Genomic DNA, 26,251 nt, shown 5'->3' on the forward strand with positions numbered 1-26,251 from the left:
GACCCAAAGCAATGCCGCATGAAACTTAAGGAGCTGAGGCAAGCCCTACCAGAAAACCAGAGAGGCAAACGGCCGCTCTGGGTCAGAGCCCCAAACATGCCGCTTCTATGATGAGCTGCATGCCATTTTAGGGGGTTCAACCACCACTACCCCAGCCATGTTGTTTCACTTCTTCAATGGAGATGGAGGCAACACAGAAGCAGGTTTTGAGGAAGATAGCTCACAGCAAGCAAGGGGAGAAACCAGTTTTCCCAACTGCCAGGAACTGTTTCTCACCCTGGACCTGGAGCCAGTCCTCCCCGAACCCACCCAAGGCTGCCTCCCGGACCCGCCAGGCGGAGAAGGGACCTCTGGTGAGTGTACCTTTTTAAAATACTATACCTGGTTTAAAAGCAAGCATGTTTAATGATTAATTTGCCCTGGCATTTGCGGCTTTCCTGGACGTACTCCCAAAACCTTTGCAAAAGGTTTCTGGGGAGGGCAGCCTAATTCCACCCACCATGGTAGGACACTTTACCACACCAGGCCAGTAGCACATACTCGGGAATCATTGTAGAACAAAGCATTGCAGTGTATGTTTGCTGGCATTCAAACAACATCCGTTCTTTATCTCTCTGTGTTATCCTCAGGAGAGTGATATCATTCATGGTCACCTAGTTGAAATAGGGTGCTTTTCTTAAGGGGACATTCAGAGGTGCCCGTTCCTGCTGGGCTGTTTGCCTGTGGCTGAACAGAAATGTTCCCCGCTGTTAGCCATGGGGGTGGTGGTGGTGGTGGGGCTAGCCACGTGGTGGGGGGAGGCAAAATACAACCTTGGAATGAAAGCACATGTGCTGTGTATGTAATGCTAACAGCAAGGTTTACCATGAAAGAGTGTAGCCATTGTTCTAGAAAATGTGTTCTTTTTAAATACTGCTGCCTCTTTTTTTTTTCTCCACTAGCTCCATGTGTTTCAATGATCACAGGATCTTCTCCTTCCCAGAGGCTAGTGAAGATTAGAAGGCGAAAAAAACACACTTGTGATGAAATGTTCTCTGAGCTCATGCTGTCCTCCCATACTGACATAGCACAGACGAATGCGTGGAGGCAGACAATGTCAGAGTGCAGGAAAGCACAATATGACCAGGAGGAGAGGTGGTGGGCTGAAGAGAGTAAGTGGCGGGCTGAAGAGAGGGCTGAAGCTGAAAGGTGGCGGCAGCGTGATGAGAGGAGGCAGGATTCAATGCTGAGGCTGCTGGAGGATCAAACCAATATGCTCCAGCGTATGGTTGAGCTGCAGGAAAGGCAGCAGGAGCACAGACCGCCGCTACAGCCCTTGTGTAACCAACCGCCCTCCTCCCCAAGTTCCATAGCCTCCTCACCCAGATGCCCAAGAATGCGGTGGGGGGGCCTCTGGCCACCCGGCCACTCCACCCCAGAGGATTGCCCAACCAACAGAAGGCTGGCATTCAATAAGTTTTAAAGTGCTGTGTGGCCTTGTCCTTCCCTCCTCCACCACCCCTCCTGGTGCTTCTCTCCTCCACCACCCCTCCTGGGCCACCTTGGTAGTTATCCCCCTATTTGTGTGGTGAATGAATAAAGAATGCATGAATGTGAAGCAACAATGACTTTATTGCCTCTGCAAGCGGTGATCGAAGGGAGGAGGGGAGTGTGGTTAGCTTACAGGGAAGTAGAGTGAACCAAGGGGTGGTGGGTTTCATCAAGGAGAAACAAACAGAACTTTCACACCGTAGCCTGCCCAGTCATGAAACTGGTTTTCAAAGCTTCTCTGATGCGCACCGGGCCCTCCTGTGCTCTTCTAACCGCCCTGGTGTCTGGCTGTGCGAAACCAGCAGCCAGGCAATTTGCCTCAACCTCCCACCCAGCCATAAACATCTCCCCCTTACTCTCACAGATATTGTGGAGCGCACAGCAAGCAGTAATAACAGTGGGAATATTGGTTTCGCTGAGGTCTAACCGAGTCAGTAAACTGCGCCAGCGTGCTTTTAAACGTCCAAATGCACATTCTACCACCATTCTGCACTTGCTCAGCCTGTAGTTGAACAGCTCCTGACTACTGTCCAGGTTGCCTGTGTACGGCTTCATGAGCCATGGCATTAAGGGGTAGGCTGGGTCCCCAAGGAGAACTATAGGCATTTCAACATCCCCAACAGTTATTTTCTGGTCTGTGAAGAAAGTCCCTTCCTGCAGCTTTTGAAACAGACCAGAGTTCCTGAAGATGCGAGCGTCATGTACCTTTCCCGGCCATCCCACGTTGATGTTGGTGAAACGTCCCTTGTGATCCACCAGTGCTTGCAGCACTATTGAAAAGTACCACTTGCTGTTTATGTACTCGCCGGCTTGGTGCTCCAGTGCCAAGATAGGGATATGGGTTCCGTCTATGGCCCCACCACAGTTAGGGAATCCCATTGCAGCAAAGCCATCCTCTATGACCTGCACGTTTCCCAGGGTCACTACCCTTGATATCAGCAGATCTTTGATTGCGTTGGCTACTTGCATCACAGCAGCCCCCACAGTAGATTTGCCCACTCCAAATTGATTCCCGACTGACCGGTAGCTGTCTGGCGTTGCAAGCTTCCACAGGGCTATTGCCACTCGCTTCCCAACTGTCAGGGCTGTTCTCATCTTGGTATTCTTGCACCTCAGGGCGGGGGAAAGCAAGTCCCAAAGTTCCATGAAAGTGCCCTTACGCATGCGAAAGTTTCGCAACCACTGGGAATCGTCCCAGACCTGCAACCTGCGGTCCCACCAGTCTGTGCTTGTTTCCCGAGCCCAGAATCAGTGTTCCACCACATGAACCTGCCCCATTGGCACCATGATGCCCACATTGCCAGGGCCCATGCTTTGAGAGAAGTCTGTGTCCATGTCCTCATCACTCATGTCACCGCGCTGACGTCACCTACTCGCCCGGTATCGCTTTGCCAGGTTCTGGTGCTGCATATACTGCTGGATAATGTGCGTGATGTTTAATGTTCTCCTAATTGCCAAAGTGATCTGAGCGGGCTCCATGCTTGCCGTGCTTTGGCATCTTCACAGAAAAAAGGTGCGGAATGATTGTTGTTGCCCTGATGGAGGGAGGGGCGACTGACGACATAGCTTACAGGGTTGGCTTACAGGGAATTAGAATCAACTAAGGGGGTGGCTTTGCGAGAAACTGAATGGCCCCCTCAAGGATAGAACTCAAAACTTCAAGGATAGAACTCAAAACTGGGTTTAGCAGGCCGTTGATTTCACAGAGGGAAGGAGGGAGGGAGAAGAAAATGAATACAAAACAAATCTGGTCTATTTCTTGTTTTGAGCCACTTCATCTATCTTTATACATCTTGCTGGCAGCAGACTGTGCAGTACGACTGCTAGCCATCGTCATCTCCTGGGTGCTCGGCAGAAGACGGTGCAGTATGACGACTAGCCATCATCTTCTGCTGGCTGGAGGTTAAAAGACAGCGCACTGTCGGTAGGACTGAATCGCCATGAGACGAAACTTAATAGGGAAATGACCTGGCTGAGTCACTCCCGTGTTTGCCCAGGCACCCGGTTAAAAGAGCACCCAGGACTACGTCGATGATGGCTACCAGTCATACTGCACTGTCTGCTGCCAAAAGGCTATTAACTGCTGCTGTGTAGCAATGCAGTACCACGTCTGCCAGCACCCAGGAGACATACGGTGACAGTTAGCTGAGTGGGCTCCATGCTTGCCGTGGTATGGCGTCTGCACAGGTAACTTTAGAAAAAAGGTGCAAAACAATTATCTGCCCTTGCTTTCATGGAGGGAGGGAGGGAGGGAACGGGGGCCTGACGATATGTACCCAGAACCACCCGCGACAATGTTTTAGCCCCATCAAGCACTGGGATTTCTACCCAGAATTCAGATGGGCGGTGGAGACTGCAGGAACTGTGGGATAGCCACCCACAGTGCAACGCTCCGGAAGTCGATGGTTGCCTCGGTACTGTGGACACACTCTGCCGACTACATGCACTTAGAGCACTTGTGTGGGGACACACACAATCAACTGTATAAAACCGCTTTCTACAAAACCGACTTCTATAAATTTGACCTAATTTCGTAGTGTAGACATACCCCAAGTCTGGGCCCAATCCTTTCCTCTGGTACAGTCCTTGTTCCAGCTCAGGTGGTAGCTAGGGGATTTCTCATGACTGCCACCTTTGTTCTGTTCCATCCCCTTTTATAGCTTTGGCCCAAGGTGGGAATCTTTTGTCTTTCTCTGGATTTCCTCCCACCCTCCTAAATGGAAAAGCACCAGGTTTAAGATGGATTCCAGTACCAGGTGACATGATCAAGTCACTGTAAGACCTCATTCTCCATTCTTTCAGGGTTGGTGTACCCAGGAAGGTTTGCGAGTAAACAGAGCCATTTACAACCAATTGTCCTGGTTAATGGGAGCCATCAAGATTCCAAGCCATTATTAATGGCCCACACTTTGCATAGTTACAATAGGACTTTAGAAAAATACTTCATATTTCTAGCTTTAGATACAAGATGATACATACATACAAATAGGATGAACACACTCAGTAGATTATAAGCTTTTTAATGATACCTCACAAGAGACCTTTTGCATGAAACATATTCCAGTTACATTATATTCACACTCATTAGCATATTTCCATAAAACATATGGAGTGCAATGTCACAGCTTGAACTCCACTTAGGATGATTTTAACAAACCATCACAGCTTTTGCTGTCAGACTGTCTGCTCCCACTCACCCACTGATCCTTAATTGTTTGATTTGTATCTACATTAGATTAAAAGGTCATTGGGAGCAGACATCTCTTACATATTTGTATAGTGCCATGTTGCATCTAAAGTGCTATAAATATTAACTAACCTTATTTATCAAGCTAATTGCTATGGGTAGGTGAAAGATTAGGAGACCATTTCTTTTTCAGTAATTCTAACCCTAGTACTACAGGGCCATGTAACTCTTGCCGTGGACATGATCAATAATCAGATATAAATGTAAAGATGACAATCAAGATTTATTGAAGCAGGAAGACCATTCCTGATGTTCACTGACACATGAAGCCAATGTATATGTTGTTTTCAGACATTCTGAACACCCCCCTCAGACGTATCTGGCAATCTCCCTGTTCTGGCCAAGAATTTCTTCAGTGTCTCATTTTAAAAAATGTGACATTCTGAAGAGGCTATAAATTAGAGGCCCAGAAAAAGCTATTGGCCCCTGAGCCAGTCAGGGAGCAGAGACTTCAAGGTTTACTGAAATGTTTGTAAAATAATTTAAGACATTGTTTAACATCCTGAATCATTAACAGAATACATGGATAGACTTATACTACACATTTATTTTAAAATAACATTTGACAATAACTTTTTTCTTACATACCAGGACCTGAGTTCAAGGTTCAGTATTCCTGCTGAAAGAGCTGCTGCCATCACTAACACCTAAATTGGACAAGGAAACTTTAAATTCCTGCCCTGTTTTAGTCATTATAAAGATCATCAACAATTTCAGGAGAAACAAAAACTCCTGAATTTAGGTTATGGCAAATAAATTAGGAGTAGTTGTGTTATAAACTGCTTGGGGCTGGAACTGGTGCATTTTCTGGTTGTGCACAGCATAAAGAAGTCTATTAGCACTTAAAATATTGGATAATTTGGGTCTTAGCAGGTAAGTAAAAAAATCTTTTCTGTTTATTTTTAAAATATATTTCTTTTGTAATGAAGACTACAATTGTATTGTTATGGCCTGACTGCCACAATCACTTGGCTTCTGAACAATTTGTTTTTGCTTTTTAAAATGTCTATTCATTATAAGGATCCCTCTTCAATGGAATACAAAATGGAAAAATTGTGCGCATAAGGACAGAATAGGAACCGAAGATTCAACATGTCTCTAAAGAGCATTTTAGTTCACCTTTAATGCAAAAATGCTCAGGCTCAATGGTCATTTGCACACACTATTATCTAACGAGTAAACTTTCTCCAAACCTCGGTGTTGTTGGCAATAGTAATGTATTGATTTGTTCACGATTGTTTTCAGTCAGTCATGGTCAAGCTTAGCTTATAGGTATGTGTACTTAAAATGTAAAAAGTTAAGCTATTTTATACATGTGGGTAGACGTAATACCTGTCTTTGTTTCTTGTTTACCTTTCTAATGAATACATATACAGGAGGCAGTGAGAGAACATGCTACCAGGAGTCTGAAAAACTGGGTTCTGTTGCTAGCTCTGTCTTACCCACTGATGCACCCTGCGCAAGCCACTTAGCCAATCTGGTTTGTTTCCCCCCTCTTTAAAACAGTTATAATAATACTTATTCACCTCATTGTAAAAATATTTGAGATTCTTGGCATAAATAGCATTACATGACTGCAAAGTATTATTAATATAATTCTGGTGGAAACAGAAATGGTCACACATAATTAAGTAGGAAGCAAGGTAAAAGACTGATTAAAATACATGCTTTAAATGGACAAGCCTTAAAATGTTTTGATGTTCTGTCCTTCGTGGTGTTGTGGAGAAAACAGAACTGAATGACCTAAAGAAGCCAAAACAATTCACTCTAATTTTCAACTATAAGAATTAGAAAGATCGGAGGTTAATGTATAAACATTTAAAAATTCTTTACAATTAACCCTGACCAATATCTTGGAGTAATATCAGATAACAGAGCTCTACCTCATAGGGTAGAAAGCACTGATAGATGGTAAGGCATATCTAGTGAGGTCCATCGAGGGTCCATACTATTCATTATTTTCATTAATGACTTTGATAACAAAATGGCGAGTAGGCTTATAAAATCCGCAGATGATATCAAACTGGGAGGGACTGCAAGTGCTTTGGGGGACAGGATTAGAATTCAAAACAACCTGGAAAAATTAGAGAATTGATCTGAAATCAACAAGATGAAATTCCATAAAGACAAGTGCCAAGTACTTCATATAGGAAGGAAAAAATAATGTATAACTACAAAATGGGGAATAATTGGCTAGACGGTAGTAGAGCTGAAAATGATCAGGGGGTTATAGTGGGCACAAACTGAACACGAGTTAATGTGATGCAGTTGCAAAAAGCTAATATTCTGGGGTGCATTAGCAGGATTGTCATATGTAAGACATGGGAGGTAATTGTCCCACTCTACTCAGTACTGGTGAGGCCTCTGCTGGAGAACTATGCCCAATAGTGAGTGCCACACTTTTTAGGAAAGATGTGGACAAACTGGAAAGTTCAGTGAACAGCAACCAAAATGATAAAAGATTTAGAAAGCCTGATCTATAAGAAAAGGTTTTTAAAAAAAAAACTGAGCAAGTTTTCTTGAGAAATAGTGTTTCATAACAGTCTTCAAAAATGTTAAGGGTTGATAAAAAGAGATGGTGATCATATTCATGTCCACTGAAGGTAGATCAAGTAGTAATTGGCTTAATCTGCAGCGAGGGAGATTTAAATTAGATATTAAGAAAAACTTTATAATTATAAGGGTAGTTGAGCTCTTGAATGGACTCCTCAGGGACATTGTGGAACCCCATCAGTTTTTAAGATCAGGTTGGACAAACACCCGTCAGGGATGGTCTAGGCTTACTTGGTTCTGCCTCAGCGCAGGGGACTGAACTTGACCTCTTGAGATCCCTTTCATCCCTACGTTTATGATCCTATGTTTAGTTCTGTAATACAAAGAATAATAGTTTCAAGACTAAACTATGCTGGGAAAATTTGTTGTAGTCAAAGAGTGCACTGTCTTTTATGATTACAGAGAGGACCTAGGTTTATTGCCACAAAATAAGAAATAACTGCACTATTGGAATAACACTGATATTAGTTTGCAGACAAGCTTGCGGTGCCTTAATCTTCCTTTCCTTTTTTAAAACCAAGAAAGAGAAGCTCAAACATTCAAAATGCAGTGCTGTTTTGTATACAGTCGACTGCTTTTCATTTTCTGACTATAACCTAACTATAAACATGGATGTTGTAACAGATCTTTCCAAGTTGATCATATTTTCTGATTAATGGCTTTGGTGATTCATTTAGTGCCACCCATCCCTCTGAATCACTGTCACACCAATGCTCCAGTAGGTTGATTTTGGTCATTGTATGACACTGAAGCACCATTTTTGGATGAGACATAAATATGATGTCCTAAGCCCTTGTCATTGATTAAAAACCCCATGGCACTGTTTGCAAAAATAGAGGTGTTGACCTTGATGTCTTGGCTTAACAAGGTGAAGGCAGACTTGACATGAGTATGAAAAAAGGAGGAGGCCTCATTTCTTGGAAGACAGGATTAGGGAGATAAACAGATCAGCAGGTTCAAAACAGAATATTTGTATTAAGATAGGTAAATGGGTCAATGAGCTAGAAGACAGAACCTCTAAATCAGATAAGATAAGGAGAGGGACCACCCAGGGAACCACTTACAAAAAACAAAATAACAATTGTCAAGATAAGTCAGGAATGTAAAAAAGAGGTAAAGAGTAGGTCTAACGTGGACAGCAAGTGGACAAAGCACACTGTACAGGGACTGGTTCCTACAAAGTAGCCAAGCCAATCCCAAAACATGTAAAGCAATACATTGTGTAAATGTATATTAAGTCAGAAGGTTTCTGTGTAACTTTGGATCTATAGTTTTCAGAGTAGCAGCCGTGTTAATCTGTATTCGCAAAAAGAAAAGGAGTACTTGTGGCACCTTAGAGACTAACAATGCATCCGATGAAGTGAGCTGTAGCTCACGAAAGCTTAGCTCAAATAAATTTGTTAGTCTCTAAGGTGCCACAAATACTCCTTTTCTTTTTGGATCTATAATGTACCCTGCATTCTCCCCCCTGCGTTTTCATCTAATTAACTTAGTGTAGCATTGCTGTATGCCAAATAAAAATACCTGAGTGATAAAGTCTGGAGTCTGAGTTCTTGGGTAGTTGAGTGGAAAGAAAATCCCAACACAAGGTATGTGAGCTAATTGCAATCTGTTTACCAAAGCTTTATGCAGTGTGACAGGGTCGGGCCAGATGGCTATAGGAGAGTAATTTTTTTTTCCAGATGGCTACAGGAGAGGTTGTTTTTTTTTTTTTTTTTTTGAAGCAAAAAAGGTATTTTTTTATTTGCATAACACACTTACAAAACAAAACAGCATATGTAATGTGTAACACAGCAACCAATCACAATTGTTTTCTCATTAGCTTCAGGGGAGGGAAGTGTTCAAGCTTGCCTGGGCCCAGAGCGGGGGGCTTCCTCAACTCTCGTGGTCTTCCACTCTTCCGAGTTACCTGGTGGTCCAGAGCGAGGGGGCTTCATCGACTCTCAAGGTCTGCCACCCCCTCGAGTTACCTGGCGCCACGCCCGAGTCTCACCAACAATTCCCTCCTCTGAAAGCACCCAACAAAAGGGGCAGACTGTGGGGTGGACAACCCGGGGGGGGGGCACGTGCACCCACGTGTGAAAGGACCCCTCTAAGGTGGTAGTGTCCGCAGCAGCAATGGCTGGGGTCCCTTACTCTCTCCCCCAATCAAAGGGTCAAAACAAAGGAAGCCGGACGGGGACACCAAGCAGAGAGCCTCGGACAGTGCCCACTGCTCCTCAAAAGCATCAAGGGAGTCAGTGGATGCTGCCCAGAGGAACTCCGCCCGGATACGTGAACCGACCGAGGATCGGAAAATGGCCCCACAGTCACAGGAAACTCCATCGGCCAATCTCCTCTCTCTGGTTTTATAGATGGCCGTTTTAGCCAGGGCCAGGAGGAGGTTAACTAGGAGATCCCGCGACTTTGTGAGGCCATGGATGGGGAGTGCATAAATAAAGAGGTGAGGGGAAAAATGCAACCAAAAACATAACAGGAGATTTGTGAGGAGCTGGAACAGGGGCTGCAGCCTGGCGCACTCCAAATATACGTGCGCCAGGGTTTCCCTCACACCGCAAAAGGGACAAGTATCTGGGATGGGGTTGAACTGCGCCAAGTACGTGCTCGTGCTCACAGCTCCGTGAAGGAGCCGCCAACTGATGTCCCCGACGGGCCTCGGAACCAAGGTGGAATATAGGTTGGCCCACCGGGGCTGCTCACCCTCCAAAGGTGGCAGAAGGTCTCGCCGCTTTGTGTTGGGGCGGGACACTATGGTGAGGGCGTGAAGGGCGTGGAGCATGAGCGCGTATAGATGTTTCCTTGGCGTGGTTTGGAAGCATACCGGCTGTAGTACATGCAGCCGGCTCGCCGTAAAGGGGTGAGGGGGTCGATTGGGTCTACAGGGCAGGGGTCCAATTAAAAGGTCCGGTAGGCCTGGGGTAGAGGGTGGGCGGGGCGTGCCCTTGAGCAGGACCTGATGAGGTAAGCTCTAGCAGCGGGGGGCAAAGCGGCCTTCACCTCCTGAAGTACGCGCCGGGGGGTATGAGGTCTGGAGAGCCCCATGCGCTGAGTGAGCATCAGGGGATCCAGCCAGTCTCCCCGGTCGTAGTCCAGGAGGTCTCCGACTCTTGTGACTTCTGCCAGGATCAAGCTCTGGTGGACCGAGCGGGACTCCGCCACCTGCACACAGAGCTGGGGGTTGTGTAGCAGGGGCTCCACGAGGAGATCTGCCCCCTCGGTGGCCGCCACGGATCTGGTCGTTAAAAACAGTTTCCAAGTCCGGAGGAGGTCCTGGTAGAAGACCAGCAGCCCGGAGAGGTCTCGCGGAAGACCTCCCGGACAAAGGTAAAAGAGCTGCCAGTCATATCGGAGCCCTCGGATGCGGCGCAGGATGGTGCGCGCCAGTATGCTTCACGCCGAACTGCCTGCACCATAGAGGAGCCTCTGTAGGGCCTGGAGGCGGAAGATGCGGACCTGAGTGTGCAGACACTTCAGTCCCTGTCCTCCTTCCTTCAGGGGTAGATGAAGAACCCCTACAGGGGCCCAGTGCATTCCTGACCAAAAGAACCCCAGAATCGATGTCCGGAGGTTGGTCAGGAAACCCGGGGCTGGGACCAGGGTGTTCAGCCGGTACCAGAGCATGGACAGGACTAGTTGATTAAGCACCAGCGCTCTCCCTCGGAGGGAGAGACATCAGAGTAGTCCCGTCCCCGACAGTGACTAGGTCTGGGCCGAGGACCTCCAAAAACACGCGGTAGAACTCCAGTCAGCCCATCCATACCTGGAGACTTATTAGTGGGCATACGACGCAGGGCTTCCGAGAACTTGGCCAGAGTGAGATGCAACTCTAGCCGGTATCGGTTGCTCGCGCTGACCGTAGGGAGCTCCTCCCAGAGCACTCTGCAAGCGCTAGGGTCAGTCGGATCCGGGGAAAAAAGACTTGCGTAGAAGGCTCGGGCTCTCCCGCACATCTCCACCAGTTCCATGAGGGGGGTGCCGTCTTCTGCCAGGAGGCAGGTGACGTGTTTCTTGGCCCCCCTCATTTTCTCCTTGGCATAGAAGAAACGGGAGCCACAATCCATCTCCCGAAGGAGGCGAATACGGGATCAAACAAAGGCGCCCCGGGTCCGATGGTCCTCGAGGGCCCGGAGCTCCTCCCGTTTCTCCCGGCACGCTCCGCAGAGGAGCGGGTCCTCGGGGCTGGCGGCCAGACGCCTCTCCAGCTCTTAGACCTCCAGTTCCAACTGCTCTATCTCCTCATTTCTCCTTCGGCTGGTGCCCTGGGTGTAGTCGTGGCAGAAAAGCCTGGCTTCCCCAGGTCCCACCATCGCCGCGCCGAGGGAAAGGCATGCCGCTGCCCTCACCAGGCCAGCCAGAATTCCCGGAAGGATGTCACGAAGCCCTCATCCTCCAACAGGCTGTTGTTAAAATGCCAGTAGGCTGGCCCCGGCCTCTCCGCACAGAGGGAGGCTGTCATGGTGGCTAGATGATGGTCAGAAAATGGGGCCAGCCGAATGCTGGAGGAGTGGGCTCGTGAGAGATGGAAGCGTGATAAATAAATACGGTCCAACAGGGAGTGGCTCGACCGATGGGCTTCCACCCAGACAAAGGTGAATGTGGAAGTGTCATCCGGGTGGTGGTCGCGCCAGTTGTCCACTAGGGAGTGATGTTCAACTATCTCCCGGAGGGTGTCCGCAGCGGCCGGGCTCTGCTCAGTCCCCAAGCGGTCCTGTTCCTCGAGGGTGGTATTAAAGTCTCCTCCCAGGACCAGGCACTCGTGAGAATCTAAGGTGCCGAGGAAGGCGGACGCCCGCTGGTAGAATTGCAGCTGCTCCGGGCCCGATGTCGGGGCATAGACGTTAACGAGGTTAACCACGAGCCCCTCCATATGGACCCGGAGATGCAGCAGGTGACCCGGCACAGCCTCGGCGACCCCTAGCACCTCAGGCCGTAGGTCGGGGGAGAACAGAGTCACCACTCCAGCCTGTTGAACCATGGCATGGCTAAAGTAGACCCTGTCCCCCCACTCCAGCCGTCAACTGTCTTCGGCGGTCGGGTCCGTATGGGTCTCCTGCAGGAAAACCACAGAGTACCCTCCCTCCCGAAAGAAGGAGAGCACCTGGGACCTGCGGAGAGCCATCCTACAATGCCGGGTGTTCAACGTTGCGATGGTGAGAGGTGTCATGGGGAGGGTCGGGGGGGTCCTCACTGGCAGGGACGCTCGCATCTCCCAGTGGGCCGCGCAGCAGTCTGTGACCCATCCCGTAGGTGAGTAATTGTTCACGCAAGATGCGGACCCGCCAGTAGGCCGTGGCATCCTGCTTCCCCATCCCTTTACCTTTCCCCATGAGGGCCCTTGTGGCCCGGAGGATTTGAGAAAAGTCCCCCCATTGCTGGAGAGCAAGTTGTACCTTGTTGCGGGAGCCATGAACATCCTCTAAAAACTTCCGCAGCTCTCCTCGCAGCTCATGGGGGGGTGGGGTTACGGTTTCCCGGTTGTTCGCTGGCGGGGCCCTTGGTGCAGCCCTGTGGTCCACTAAAACGGACAAGCAGGGTGCGGACCCCCGATGGGGTGCCTGATGGGCTGGAGCTTCTAGGCCCGCCTCAAGCTCTGGGGCAATAGGGGGCGGTGGTGGGAAAATAGCAGCTCCTAATGGGTCGGGGCAGGAGAACACAAAGGCCGCTCCCTGCGGGTCATCAATTGGGAAAGGGAAGACGACAGCCCCGGGGGCAGCAGTGACATTGCAGGAGGTAAATTGGGTAGGGGCAGGGGCAGGGGCAGAGGCGAGGTTCTGGGTTTTGGGAGGCAAGCAGCTAGATGGTGGCGCCTCCCGATCAGGCTCAAGGGTTAAGGGAGTGGGGAGGGAGCTCTCAGTGACACTGGGCGCGCGCTCTGTGGTGGATTTAGCGGCCACAGCATCAGGAGGTGGATTATCTTCTGTAGGACCCCCGCCCGGGAAGGAAATCGATTGTTCCGCACCAACGGGGGGTGCCCCTGCCCACTCGTGTCCCGGCCGCGTGGCGCCGGCTGTCACCTGAGCAGGCTCGGTGGTCGTCAGCGGGGTGCCATCATCGGCTGGGTCGGTGGAGGAGTCCAGGGGCTCCTCGGAGGTGGGAGCAGAAGCAGCAGTTAAGGGGAGGGAGCATGGGGAAAAGAAGGGTGGAGTGAGGTCGCCCAGATCAAGATTTGCTGGCAAAAGGTCGTCCTCCCCCTGGGCGACCGGGGTCAGATCTAAGGCCTCGATCTCCTCGAACATGGAGGAGAGGACACTTTCCGCTGCCCCGGGGTTTTTTTTACAACCCCACGTCCTTTCTTAAAGGTGCCTCTGCTCCACCTTCAGAAGGCAGCAAAAAGGCTGCTACCCTTGCCCCATGCCTCAGTGACTGGGCTTGGGATTTACAGACCACCCATCAACTTTAGCACATAGAATTAGGGAGCCAATGGGATCCCACTGTAACTGTGCTATAGCTTATACTCTCAGAGAAGCTTCCAAAACTCTCTTCCCTTTTGAAAAGGGTTGACCTGTCTGGGTGGGTGAATATATCTTCTTTCTTCTCTTCCCCTTCACCCCTCAAAATTTGAGCCATGGGAGGGCCTTTCTCTCCCTACCCCTAATCTAGTGTGGAAAGTGGTGGAGGAGAGAAAATCCCTAAAAAGGTTAATTCTTGAGAGGTTCAGCTTTGTGCAGAATCCAACCACTAAGCCTGCTAGGTTGCCACCAGCACCTGCAAATAGACCCCAGAGGCTGTTCAGTTCATGTGCTTTTTGGTGAAATCAGTTTAATTGGGGTCACCCAGCTGCAGCTGTAAACTGGAGCACTCTAGGCACAGAGAGAAAGACGCAGACCGAGCTGAGGTGGGGCTATTTTGTGTACGTAGGGTTTTTAAATATATTTTCTTCATTATTTTGCGGCTGGTAGAGATGCCTGTGTGGAAACCTTAAGGGAGGGGAGAAGTCTACTTTGGGAGGCATGAATCATCCCATAAATACACACTGAGAGGTTGTGGCAGCAGAGAGCAGGGTTGGCTTTTTTTTTTTCTTCTTCTTCTTCTTCAAAAACATGGCTGAAGCTGGGACAGGCTTTCTGGAGCAGCTCAAGTCCTGCATCGTCTGGTCGTGGACTTACCTCTGGACCCTGTGGTTCTTCATCATGCTTTTCCTAGTCTACATCCTGAGGGTGCCTTTGAAGATCAATGACAATCTAACCACAGGTAAACCACATTCTCCTCCGAAACCTCGCGGGCGCTTTCCCGCAGTCCCCCCCCCCCCCCCCCGCCCCTTTCCCCAAGTTAGTGCAACTTGTGCGGGAGAGAGGGACACGTCTGCAGGCAGAGCCAGTCCACGAGCCGCGCAGGGGGCTCTCTGCAGCGCTGGGGAGGGGGATTACACTGGAAAGTTGAACTCGCCCCAGTTCAGACTCCTGATCTCCCTTTGCAGCCTGGCACATGAGCCCTGCATTCCCCCTCCTCCCCCCTCGCCTGTTGCAGGCTCCTCAGGTGCCCGCTGGCGGCTGGAACTGGAGGGGGGGAGAATGGGCTGCCTGCAGCTGGCTGCTCCCCTGCCTAGGCCAGGCGGGAGAGACGCGGGGCAGCCCTGGCTCTGCGTCAGTGCACGGAGCAGGGGCAGTTTATTGCCCTGCTCCGCCCGCCACGACCGGGTTACTGCAGCTGACTGAGAACCGAGGAGAAGAAGCTGCTTCCCCCCGCCCCCGGGGTTCAGAATAGCCCCCCAAGCAGCGCTGCCTCCGGAAGCCACAGGGCTGCCTGCACGCCCCGGGCAAGCCCCCTGCCCCTCCCCCCCGCGTCGGCGGGCAGCTGCAGCCCGCGTCTCCCGTCCCTGCGGCTCCTTCTCTCCGCCAGGGGCCGGGCAAGCGCTCGCTGCCCGCAGCGGGTGAGGGTGCGCGGTACGGGGCCATGCCGTGTGCGCCTGGGGCTGCCCGCGGGGGCGTGGGAGTGTCCGCCAGCGGTGCACAGCTGGGGAATAGCCCCGGGCCGGAGAGCAGAGCCAAGCTTGCCTTGAGCATAAGGACTGTCCTCTCTAAACAGGGCCAGCCGGGGTCCCTCTCCGGGCACAGGTTGCTCTGTGTGTGTGTGTGTGTCAGGGGCATGGCTAGGTGCTTATGGGGCTGCCTCTCCCATGAGGAGATATTTATTCAAACCTGAGGCTTTGCCCTGGAGAAGTGCAACAGCCCGGATCCCTCTTGCCAGGAGGGTGCTGCTTTTAGCAACTGGCTGCCGTAAGTGAGGCTCAGCGAGAGTCCCCTTCCCTAAACATTGCAGTGTCGTGCACTTGGGAGCCGCACAGCTCAGGGCTAATACCCTCCTAAAGGCACTTTTAAAAATAAACTCGAAATCAGGTGCTCAAGCTGCTAAACATTGCAGATCCTGTTAGGAAAGATCCTGTTACAAGACTCAAATGGTTTGATAAACCAGAACACAGTTCTAATCATGGTGGTTTTCCTAATGTTTTGTTAAAGAAATTCTTGGCTGTGATGAGGCGATTTGGTTTAGCAGAGGCAAGAGTTTGGCCTGGTGGCTGATACAGCGCAAGGTTCATCATTAGCATGTGTGGTGTGGTATATATGAATCCTTAGTGGCATCTGCTTCCTGCCCGCCAACCAGCAGTTCATCCCCCAAATCCTGTGTGAATTGGGAGATTGCTCCCAGAATATGGGGCATTGTGAAATATGAGGAAAAATCAAAAGTGAGCATTCGAGACAAATGGGGCTGTGTAAGTGACTTAAGTGGCTACTGTAGCACTGTAATAAGTTTAGCCATAATTTTAGAAAATCTTGTAAAGCATATTATATAACCTTCATTACTAAGGAAGTCCAGAACTGTGTAACAATAAGGCCCTATTAAATGTGTTAAAATGATAACCTCCATGGCTTACAATAGTATAAATGTATTTGAAAAATTGACCTAATAAAATAATAGTGTTATTACATACACTAGTGCCTGACCCAGTGCCTGGGTGAGACTGGGGCATGGATGAGAGCTAGTTGGCTGAAACTCAGTGTAGAGTTACTGGTAGCTTGAGGGAAGCAACTAGAAGCTATAGTGAGGATTTGATCCCCCCTTTGTCTTGATAGTATGTGTCCACTTTTCACACTCTGGGGTCTTGGATCTTGAGTCTCCAGTTGCTGTTCAATTGTCATCTAATAACAATTTTGTGGACAGCCCTTTTTTGGCTGGCTAGGAGATTGCATTCATTTCTTTCACATGTGAACCTTGGTTACTGTGATCCATCCCTTTCCCACTTTAAAATTAGATTATTCTAAAGCTACACTTTAAGTCAATCCAGAAACTGAAGCTGGTGCAGAATGTGGTAGTCCGTTTATTAGGTCATGCAAGCTGCGAGCACACCACCAGTGGTCCATGATCAGCATGGGCTGCTTGGTGGAGTTTAAAGTGCTGGTTTATAGAGGCAAAATGGCCAGGGATTTACCTACTTGAGAGATGGTTATTCTCCCCATGCCAGATTGCTACATTTCCTATAAGTGAATGTATCTGAGCTGAAAACCCTGAAGTATAAGGCCTGGTCTACACTAGGGGAGGGGATCGATCTATGATACGTCGACTTCAGCTGCGCTATTCTCGTAGCTGAAGTTGCGTATATTAGATCGACTTAGAATCACTTACTTCGCGTCCTCACGATGCGGGATCGACGGCCGCCGCTCCCCTGTTGACTCCGCTTCTGCCTCTCGCCCTGGTGGAGTTCCAGAGTCGACAGCAGAGCGATCGGGGATCGATTTATCGTGTCTACACTAAACACGATAAATCGATCCCTGATAGATCGATCACTACCCGCTGATCCGGCGGGTAGTGTAGACATGGTCTTAGAGTGGGAGTTCTGGCAGAGCATTCATCATGAGAGGCCCTCCACTTTGCAGCCTACTATCTTTCCTATTTCTTCTCATCCCTCTTGTCTGCAGTGGCTTCAATTGGTTGAACTAATGGGCATGCTGCAAGGCCTGTTTGTTTACCCAGGTTGCTGAGGAGGGTATAATGATGGCTGATATGTTGGAGGGATGAGGCTGTTGGTTGGGCTTGATTTGCTGTAGTTGGTTATTTTATTCTTTTGGTTTTGAGGTGAGAAACAACTGTTGATTTTACTTTTTATTTGATAGTATTTTTAACTTTTGGCAAAGGTGTCTGAGGCCCTGGATAGTCTTTTTAATGTATATTTGTTATAAATCAAAATACATTAAAATGTATAGTGTCAACAGTGTGCTAGGAATTTACTGATATGGTCTCTGCTTTGAAGAGCTTACAGTCCTTGATGAATCAGGTCTAAGATGTAATGAGAAGCAGTCTGATTGAATGATATTTTACATATAGCAGGTTAGTTTTATTCTTTTGATTGGACTTGTTGCGGGGTTGGGGGAGTGGTAGGAAGCTTCTAACCTTTTATTTAACTTTCCTCCCCACTCTGTGACTGTGGGGAAGTCACAGACAATAACTCATGAGGTGGAAGTGTGCTCAACCTGACATCTGGAGGGCAGGTCACAATGTCTGGCCTCCCTTGGTGCAGACCACATCCTCTGGTTATGGAACCTGGGCATCAAGCTCTGACGTTTGCATTACAAGAGAGAGTTCTAACTTCCCACCACCTCTCTAGGATGGAGTTAAGGGTATAGCCAGAGAAAATCTTTTAAGGGCTAAATTGAGAGTTTACTCTCAGTTCATAGGCAAGGAGCACTGAGTAGCTGTGCTGCTCCAAGAGCAGACTGAGTCACAATTCCACCCCTGGCTCCCTCTTAACTCCCTCGCAGAGCAATCTGCTACTGTCCTGTGCCAATTTACTTCCCTGCTTTGCTAAGATATGCTGGCCAGTGGCATACTGGAGAGGCAGAGTCAAGGCTCTGCTGGTTTCTTGCACCTATCGACCTGCTTCCTACCTGCCTCTATGGCAGGGGGTATAGTGGCTCCCTGGAGACCACTTTATCCCCCTCTCCACACTGACCCACAGTCTGTTCAGGGGACTATAGGGGGCATCTTATGGTGCATTGTGATCTTGCTCTAAGTGAAAAATATTACATTATTTATTTTAGAAAATAGCAAAACCCTCTTAAAGTGTTTTGTTTTTTTGTTTTTTTTTAAGAAAAGACATATTTTATTAGATTGAAAGCTCTTTGGGATGGGGACTGTCTTTTGGTTATATGCGGGCACATAGCTGCTACCACTGTACAAAAAATAAATAACATATACATTTGATGTAAAAAAGCGCTATTTTTTCTGTACTACTCTTTAGAAGAACTTGGGCTATTAGGTACCCAGGCATAGATGCAGAGCCTTGCACCTCTTTCTAATTCATAGAATCATAGAATATCAGGGTTGGAAGGGACCTCAGGAGGTCATCTAGTCCAACCCCCTGCTCAGAGCAGGACCAATCCCGAATCAAATCATCCCAGCCAAGGCTTTGTCAAGCCTGACCTTAAAAACTTCCAAGAAAGGAGATTCTACCACCTCCCTAGGTAATGCATTCCAGTGTTTCACCACCCTCTTAGTGAAAAAGTTTTTTCTAATATCCAACCTAAACCTCCCCCACTGCAACTTGAGACCATTACTCCTTGTCCTGTCCTCTTCTACCACTGAGAATAGTCTAGAACCAATCAATCAATCAGAAATCAATAGTGGCCAAAAGCCGTTAACTTCTAATGGATGGCTGGTCTCAGGCAGCCTTGCGGCTGATATTGTCAAGAATTGAATGGTTCTAGAGACTGACCAGTCCTCTGTTCCAGAGAGACGGCTCCTGGTTGGAATTGAGTCTGGGTGGTTGGGCAACACTGGGAAGCTTTCCTCTACTTCCCATGCTGTACGTATTCTGTGGATAAACAGGAAACTTCCGTTCCAGGGCTGTCAATCCTTAACCCTTGGATCATATGAATAATTGGTGGCATATTCAGGGATTGGGGCATGGGGGTGGTCAAAAGGAAAATATATTTATGAAAAATTCGTAGTTTCTTTGAGAGAAGCAGACTGGGCACTGTGGCAAGGGTGAAATCCTTGGCTTGATGTAAATTGTACAAAGAGAAATAAAGTGTGTGTATGTGTATATATATATGGCCTCTTAGCACTTTTTATAAAGCAGGCCTTGGGCAAAGATTAGAAACCAGGTCATTCTTTTGAATGAAACTGAGAAGTAAAAGATAGCAGAAAGGTTTCTAGAAGATCATCATTGTAGCAGAGGGCTCCCTGCCCATACTGTTAAGCCTAGTATATACCCAAAATCCCATTAGTTTACTGAACCAGCAGTAATTTACATAGTGTTAGCCAGTCTGAACTGGGGAGTCTTACCCATGTTAAAGATAAAGCTGTATCTTTTTCCCCTTCAACTCCAACTATAACTCATTTATTTTTCCTGCATTTGAGGAAGGTAGTTGTCTCCTCAAAAGCTGTAATACCAGGCAACAGCTTTTTGGGGAGTAGAAAGTGTGAGATATTCAAAACTGTTCCCTCTGGGAAGCTGAGAATATTATCTCCACAGTGTTTGCCAGCCCCATTTGGTTTGAGAAGGAAATACATTGAGATCTGACTTGATCCTAGGACTCCTACCTGCACACAGTAGATTCAAAGCACTACAGACTTCACATCATGGTGGACAGTAAACAGGATTTAAAAAACATTAAGACCTCAGGCAGATCAACATGCATGCAGTTTGTTTTTTGGACACTTGCAAGGTATTATTCTAATTATTTCATTCTTTTATTCTTGTTTATGTATTTACAATGTTGGCAGAATTTGATTTTTATTTATTTATTTTATAATTTCAACTGATAATACTGATGTTTGTAAAGCATTTTTTGTTTGTTTTGAAAGTTCACAGTTGCCCAAAATTATGGGGTTTAAGCATTTATTTTTACAGCTGTAAGTTTCCATAGTTGTGGGAAGTTGTATGGGGATCAGGCAACGGGGTGTCAGACCATAATTGTTTAATGACAGTAGATGTTGAAAGTTAAAAAGTTAAAGCTTTATAACCATGAAAACTTAAATTTTTAACATCACACGTCTAAATATACAAAGTAAATATCCTTAAATCGAATTCTAATCTGCTCTCAAACCGCATTTTTCTTCTTTGCCGATCTAAAATTTTAATTATTCATAGAAATATTTTTTTCATCAATTTGTGTAAGGTGAAATCAACATTTGCTAATAAAAATCTAATCCTCCCAAACCTACAGTGATGATATGTATAAGACCGACTGTACTATCTAGCAGTACCCAGCAGATATGTTTAAACACTTTTTTGTAGCATCTTCTCCATTTCAGAAAACTGTGGAGTCCATATGAGAACTAATCAAATGTGTGTTGCTTCTCCTTTTTTTTTTTTTTTTTTTTTTCTGGGATTGAAGTATCTCATTCACTGTTCTGCTATTTCAGTTGAAATACATTATTATAGCAGCGTTCAGATGAGTCATCGTGTTTTTCACTGAAATGACCCAGACACAACTGATGTGCCAGTATGAAGGCTAAAAATGGGAAAAGCCTTTCACAGCTGTGGCTTTTAAGGCAGATAAGCAACTCCTAAACTTTGCAATGAAAATTAGTTACAGTAGGAGAACAAAAAGAAAAAGAGGACTTGTGGCACTTTAGAGACTAACAAATTTATTTGAGCATAAGCTTTTGAGCTACAGCTCACTTCATCAGATGCATTCAGTAGGAGAACAGTATACAAAATGTGGCTTTTATACTTTATCTGTCCCCATATAGTACCACACAGCATTCTGATTAGAATATTAGCACAATACATTCTCAGTAAAGTGTATGTTAAATAGATTAAAAACTGGCTAATTTGCGGATCTCAAAATGTAGTCAGTTGTCAATGGGGAACCATCATCAAATGGGAGTACTAGATTGGTACTAGACCTGATACTACTATTCCTCATTTTCATCAGTGATCTGAAAGTAAATATGAAAACACTTAGCACACTGGGCCCACATAGGAAAAAAATTCAAGACATGCCTCCAGTATGGAAGACTGTACTCTGGGAAGCAGTGACTCTAAAAAAGAATTTATGGGTCATAGGGAACAAGCAACTCAATATGAGTTCCCAATGCAAAGCTGTGGCAAAATGGGCTAATGTGATCCTTTGATGGATAAATGGGAGTAGGGAGGTGATTTTATCATTTTACCTCTATATACAGCATTGGTGAGTCTGATAATAGACTACTGTGTCTGCTGTTCCAGTGTCCACAGTTTAAAAAGAATGCTGAAAAATTGGAGAAGGTACAGAAAAGAGCCATAAAATGATTCAAGGGCTGGAGAATATACCTGCCAGTGAGAGACTTAGAGAGCTCAGTTTGTTTAGTTGATCAAACAGAAGACTGAGAAGTGACTTGATTACAGTGTATAAATTCTTCTAAGTGGAGAATATACTAAAGAGCTCTTTAATCTCCGGGACAAAGGCATAGCAAGAACTCGTGGCAGAAAGCTGAAGTCAGACACATTCAAACTGGAAATAAGGTGTACGTGTTTAAGAGTGAAGGTGATTAAGCTAGTGGTTCCCAAATTTTTCAGGGTTGCACCCCTCCATACCCCTATCCATTTCCCACCCCCCCACCCCCAGGGTATGGGGGGGGGATGCAGATAGAGATAAAGGGGACAAGGCTGGGGGTGGGTCTGTAGTCAGGAGCAGAGTCCTGGCTGAGGCTGGGGGCAGGGCCAGAGCAGAGCTGGGGGCGGAGCAGACCTGGGTGGTGCTCCCTTCCCGCCCCTCATGGGGGCTGGCCTGGACTCTGCTGCGCCTCCCTGAATGTTCCTCCATGCCCTCCTAGAGGGGTGCGCCCCACAGTTTGGGGGGATTAAGCACTGAAACAGACCATGAAGGAAAGTGATGGATTCTCCGTCTTTTGATGTTTTCAAATCACGACCGGATGCCTTTCTGAAAGATATGCTTTCATGAAACACAAGTTATTGGGCTCAATCCCGGAGTAACTTGATGAAACGTAATGATCTGTGATATACAGGAGGTCAGACTAGATGATCTAATGGTCCCTTCTGGCTTTAAACTATGAATTTATGAATCTGGAGTGTGAAATTATTTTCCTTTTGATGTGTATATATTAGTACTTCTACCATTCTGTGGCTCTGTTGGGGCTGGCAATGCTGGTTAGTCTTGTTTTATATTAGTAGGGAGTGCAATCTATGAATCCATGTAAGGCCTGGTAGTCCTCTCAGTTACACCATTTTTACATCAGTGCAACTCTAGTATCTTTAGTGGAGTTACTTCTTACAGTGGGAGTCAGGCCCATGATATAACACTATACCCATTCCATTTGATCTCAGTAAAATTTAAAAAACAAAATGCCAAAGTTAGATTTTTAAATTAATCAACAATAATCTTTGAACTACTGTAACCATGACATCCTTTTAACCAGGAAACAATACAGCATATTCAGGCTAGAATACTAAAAATAAAACAAGCATTTAAATAAGGAATGTGATGTCTTAGTCCAAAATAAATAGAATACACTTGATTATTTTTATAAATAGTTTCCCTTTAAGTCAGCAGCTAGAGTCAACATCAATGTGAATTGGATTAGGACACACCTTTTATACAAATATACAACTTGTTTTTTTTCCCCCTGCGATAACAGTTCTGCCCTTTATTCCTTTTCTGAAATAAATAGTGTTTAACTTTTGAGACTCAATTGCTGATTACTGTATATTTCCTTTTGAGGGTAAAAGAAAGATAGATTTAATTACTAGGGCATTAAACATCATTTGTTGCATTTGGCTTGTGACAGGACAGATAAGCAGACTCGTCAGAGGCTTTTGTGAGTCACTGAAAGTAGAGAAGTTTAGAGATCTGACTTCCTAAAAATGGACATAACTATAGAGATTTTTCCATATCAATTGTTCCACCTCCCCATTAATCTAATGTTTTGTCTGCATCTTATTACTGGGTACCTATCTCCATCCGAGCTGAGTGGAGAAAAAAACTCTAACCAGTGGAGACCACTGTTACCCAGTTCAGCATTCAGCCACGAGAATGTGCCATAATCCCTGGCATACAGGGAAAAGGAAATTGTATCCTTGTGAGGTCAGAGGGAACCAGGCTCATGGGAGGGAGACAGAAGATGCCTGTATGCAGCAGGCCAGACGCTGCAGCCTGGGAGGAAAGGTCAGGCTGCCTAGACAACTGGGTTAGGAATTGCTAAGTAATTTGCATTGGGTTTTTGCATCCTTTGATTCTGGCAGCATACACGGAATCTGAATATCCATAGGATTCCACCGAAGGAAACAGCCTAATGCTTGGAGCACCAGACATCTGGAGGGAACAGGTCTATCTCAACAATTATTGCAACACCTTGCAGTATATGAGTTGGCTACAGCAGGGTTAAAAAACAACAATAATAAAAATCCTGTCATGAGAATTATCCCATATTTGGGCCAGATTCAGCAATCAGAGCACTAGCCCGGGACTTGGAAACCACAGCTTTGATAGACTTCCTGTGTGCGCTTGGGGAAATCACTTAGGGTAGAGTTCTGCCCCATTGAAGTCAATGGGAGTATTCCCACTGACTTCAGTGTGGGGCTAGGATTTCAGCTTCTATATATGTCTTCACTGCAGAGTTGACTCAGACTCTTATTCAGGTGTCCCTAACCCCCCTCCCATCCACACACACTACCCTCTCACCTGAGTTTGGTGGTGCTTTCAGCCTGGGCTATCTGTCCCAGCAGGTTAGAACCTGGGTTCTGCTTTAAGTCAGGCGGGTAACCCATCCACTTTGCAGTGAGGATTCAGGCTAATTCACTTGAGTGCTGACAGTCTTCCAATGCTTGTCCAGAAGAATAGGCAGGCTCTCCCACAATTCACTGAGAAAGAATCAAAGAGTGACTCCTCTTGCAGGAGTGCAAAGAACCATGGGATATGCCCCCAGTAGTGCTAGTAACACACGCAGGGGAGTGTAGCACCAGTGAGGACTCAGTAATTTGAGTAGGGCTTTCCAGAGTGTCTCCCCCCCCCACCCCCCCCGGGCTCGGCTAACCTGCGTGTTTGGAGCCAGGTTCCAATCACCCAGGCTAAGTTTGCAGTGAACACATAATCTAAAACATTCAGTGCCTCAGTTCTCCATCTGTGAAATGGGGATAAGGGTACTTCCCTATATCACAGGGGTGTCGTAAGGAAAAATACACAGAGTGAGGCACACAGACACTACAGTGATGGGGTCCCCCCAAGATAGATTCATTGGTATGTTCAGCTATATGTAAGGCTCTGGTTGAGCAGCTGGAGCATACCAGTGAATCTAATCCTTTAAGTCTTCATGTTAAGCAATAAATCCATTTAAGAAAACAAATAGTCTGATTTTATAAGCGGTAATGTAGGAGATGCATGTGGGCAAAATGGAGCCCTCCCCACAATTTCTGAAAGCAAGAATATACTGATTTTGGGGGCATTGTTTGTGAGTGAAAAATGGTAGTTTCTAATCTCTGCCTCCCAGATTTATAGACAACAAAAGAAGGGTTAGCATAGCACAACACATAGTGGGTACCCAAATGGGTTGACTCGAAGAAGAACTGTGTGTAGCTCAAAATCTGGTTTTTTTCACCAATAGAAATTGGTCCAATAAAAGATACTCCCTCACCCACTTGTCACCCAGTAATCAGTCATATTATACAAGGCTACAAGGTATAGTAGAAAATGTAATTTATATCTACTCCTAAAACTACCTTAAACTAGTGGCCACTTCATGTCATCTACTGTGGGTAGGGTTGCCACTTTTGGTTGAATGTATTCCTGCAAATTTCATTACATGACATAATCTTGATAATCATAATCTTAATCCTGGAGGCTTGGCAACCCTAACTGTGGGGTGTTTGGGGCTCTGGGATCTACATAAGTGAAGATCTAGGGTGACATCCTGATTCTATTGAAGTCAGTGGAGATTTTGCTTTTAATGTAAATGGGACCAGGATTTCGCTCTTAGGGAGCTCTTCAACTAGTCCAAGAATGATTCCCTCCAGGCAGTGTTTTTTCTGAACGGTCATGGAGCCCATTGCCAAGTGTTGGGGGGGGGGGGAGAAGAGGTGAGAGGTGAAGGACAGCAAAAACTACTCTGCTCCCAGTACCTTCATGAGGGGTAAGGCAAAGTTTTAGTGGTGTAGAAGGCCATCAGCTCTTGATTCGAATTAATTTCAAAATATGTTATCTCAGACTGCATCAAGAAGGTGTCTTGATTGTGTGGACAGAGTGATTGTTCCTGCTCATTCCAGTTCAAGACAATTAATAATTAGAATCTGAAACTATTAGTTTGAAAAAGCACAAGGGAAAGGACTTTCAGTTTTGTATAACTTAAAAAAAAATGGATAGTGAGCATCCTGTTTTTCTTTGGGGGAGGAATGGGGGCTTTTGTTTCTATATTGACCAGATAGTCACTAATAACTTAGCCCAGTTTCAAAGCCTACTTTCTTTTATGGTCCTGATTTCATAATATTGTTTGTGTGAATTATGGAAATGTACATATTACAACAACAAATCTTGGGTGAAATCCTGATACCATTAAAGTCAATGGCAGAACTCCCATTGATTTTGGTGGGGCCAGATTTCACCCCAACAATGCAATGGTTTTTAGTTTTTTTTTAAAGTTGAATTGCTTAATGTAAAGAGTTAACGATAGCTAAGGCTCCGTGTTTGTCACGGAAGTCATGGAGTCCGTGACTTCTGCAGAGGTTGGTGTGCCTGGCCTGGGCCTGCCTGAGCAGCTTGGGCAGCCCCTGGGTCAGGCGTACCAGCCACTGCTGGGGCAGTCTCGGGCCCCCCTGCCATAGGCGTTTGGGTGCGGGGGGGCTCATGGCTGGGAGTTGGGGTGCGGGGCAGCGCTTACCTGCGGGGGGCAGCGCTCCCCGGAAGGGCGACAGCAACTCCCCTCCCTCAGCTCCTAGCTCCACATGCTGCATCTGCCCTCAGGCACCGCCCCCACAGCTCCCATTGGCCT

General features: G+C 46.9%; 1 protein-coding gene across 6 annotated transcripts in view; it reads left to right on the forward strand.

Annotated features, from left to right (window-relative positions):
• The first annotated feature begins 14,340 nt into the window (after positions 1 to 14,340).
• Positions 14,341 to 26,251, forward strand: part of ST7 (suppression of tumorigenicity 7) — a 228,779-nt gene continuing 216,868 nt past the window's right edge. Inside the window, exon 1 of one of the 6 annotated variants that reach the window (XM_037888913.2) lies at positions 14,341 to 14,521. In XM_037888913.2, the coding sequence (XP_037744841.1) occupies positions 14,371 to 14,521 (151 nt within the window). In that variant the 5' untranslated portion in view covers positions 14,341 to 14,370. The remainder of the gene's footprint in view (positions 14,522 to 26,251) is intronic. The other 5 variants (XM_027820569.3, XM_007053115.4, XM_037888916.1 and 2 more) reach the window with 5 other exon arrangements.

This window comes from Chelonia mydas, chromosome 1, assembly GCF_015237465.2.
Source record: "Chelonia mydas isolate rCheMyd1 chromosome 1, rCheMyd1.pri.v2, whole genome shotgun sequence".
NCBI lineage: Eukaryota > Metazoa > Chordata > Testudines > Cheloniidae > Chelonia > Chelonia mydas.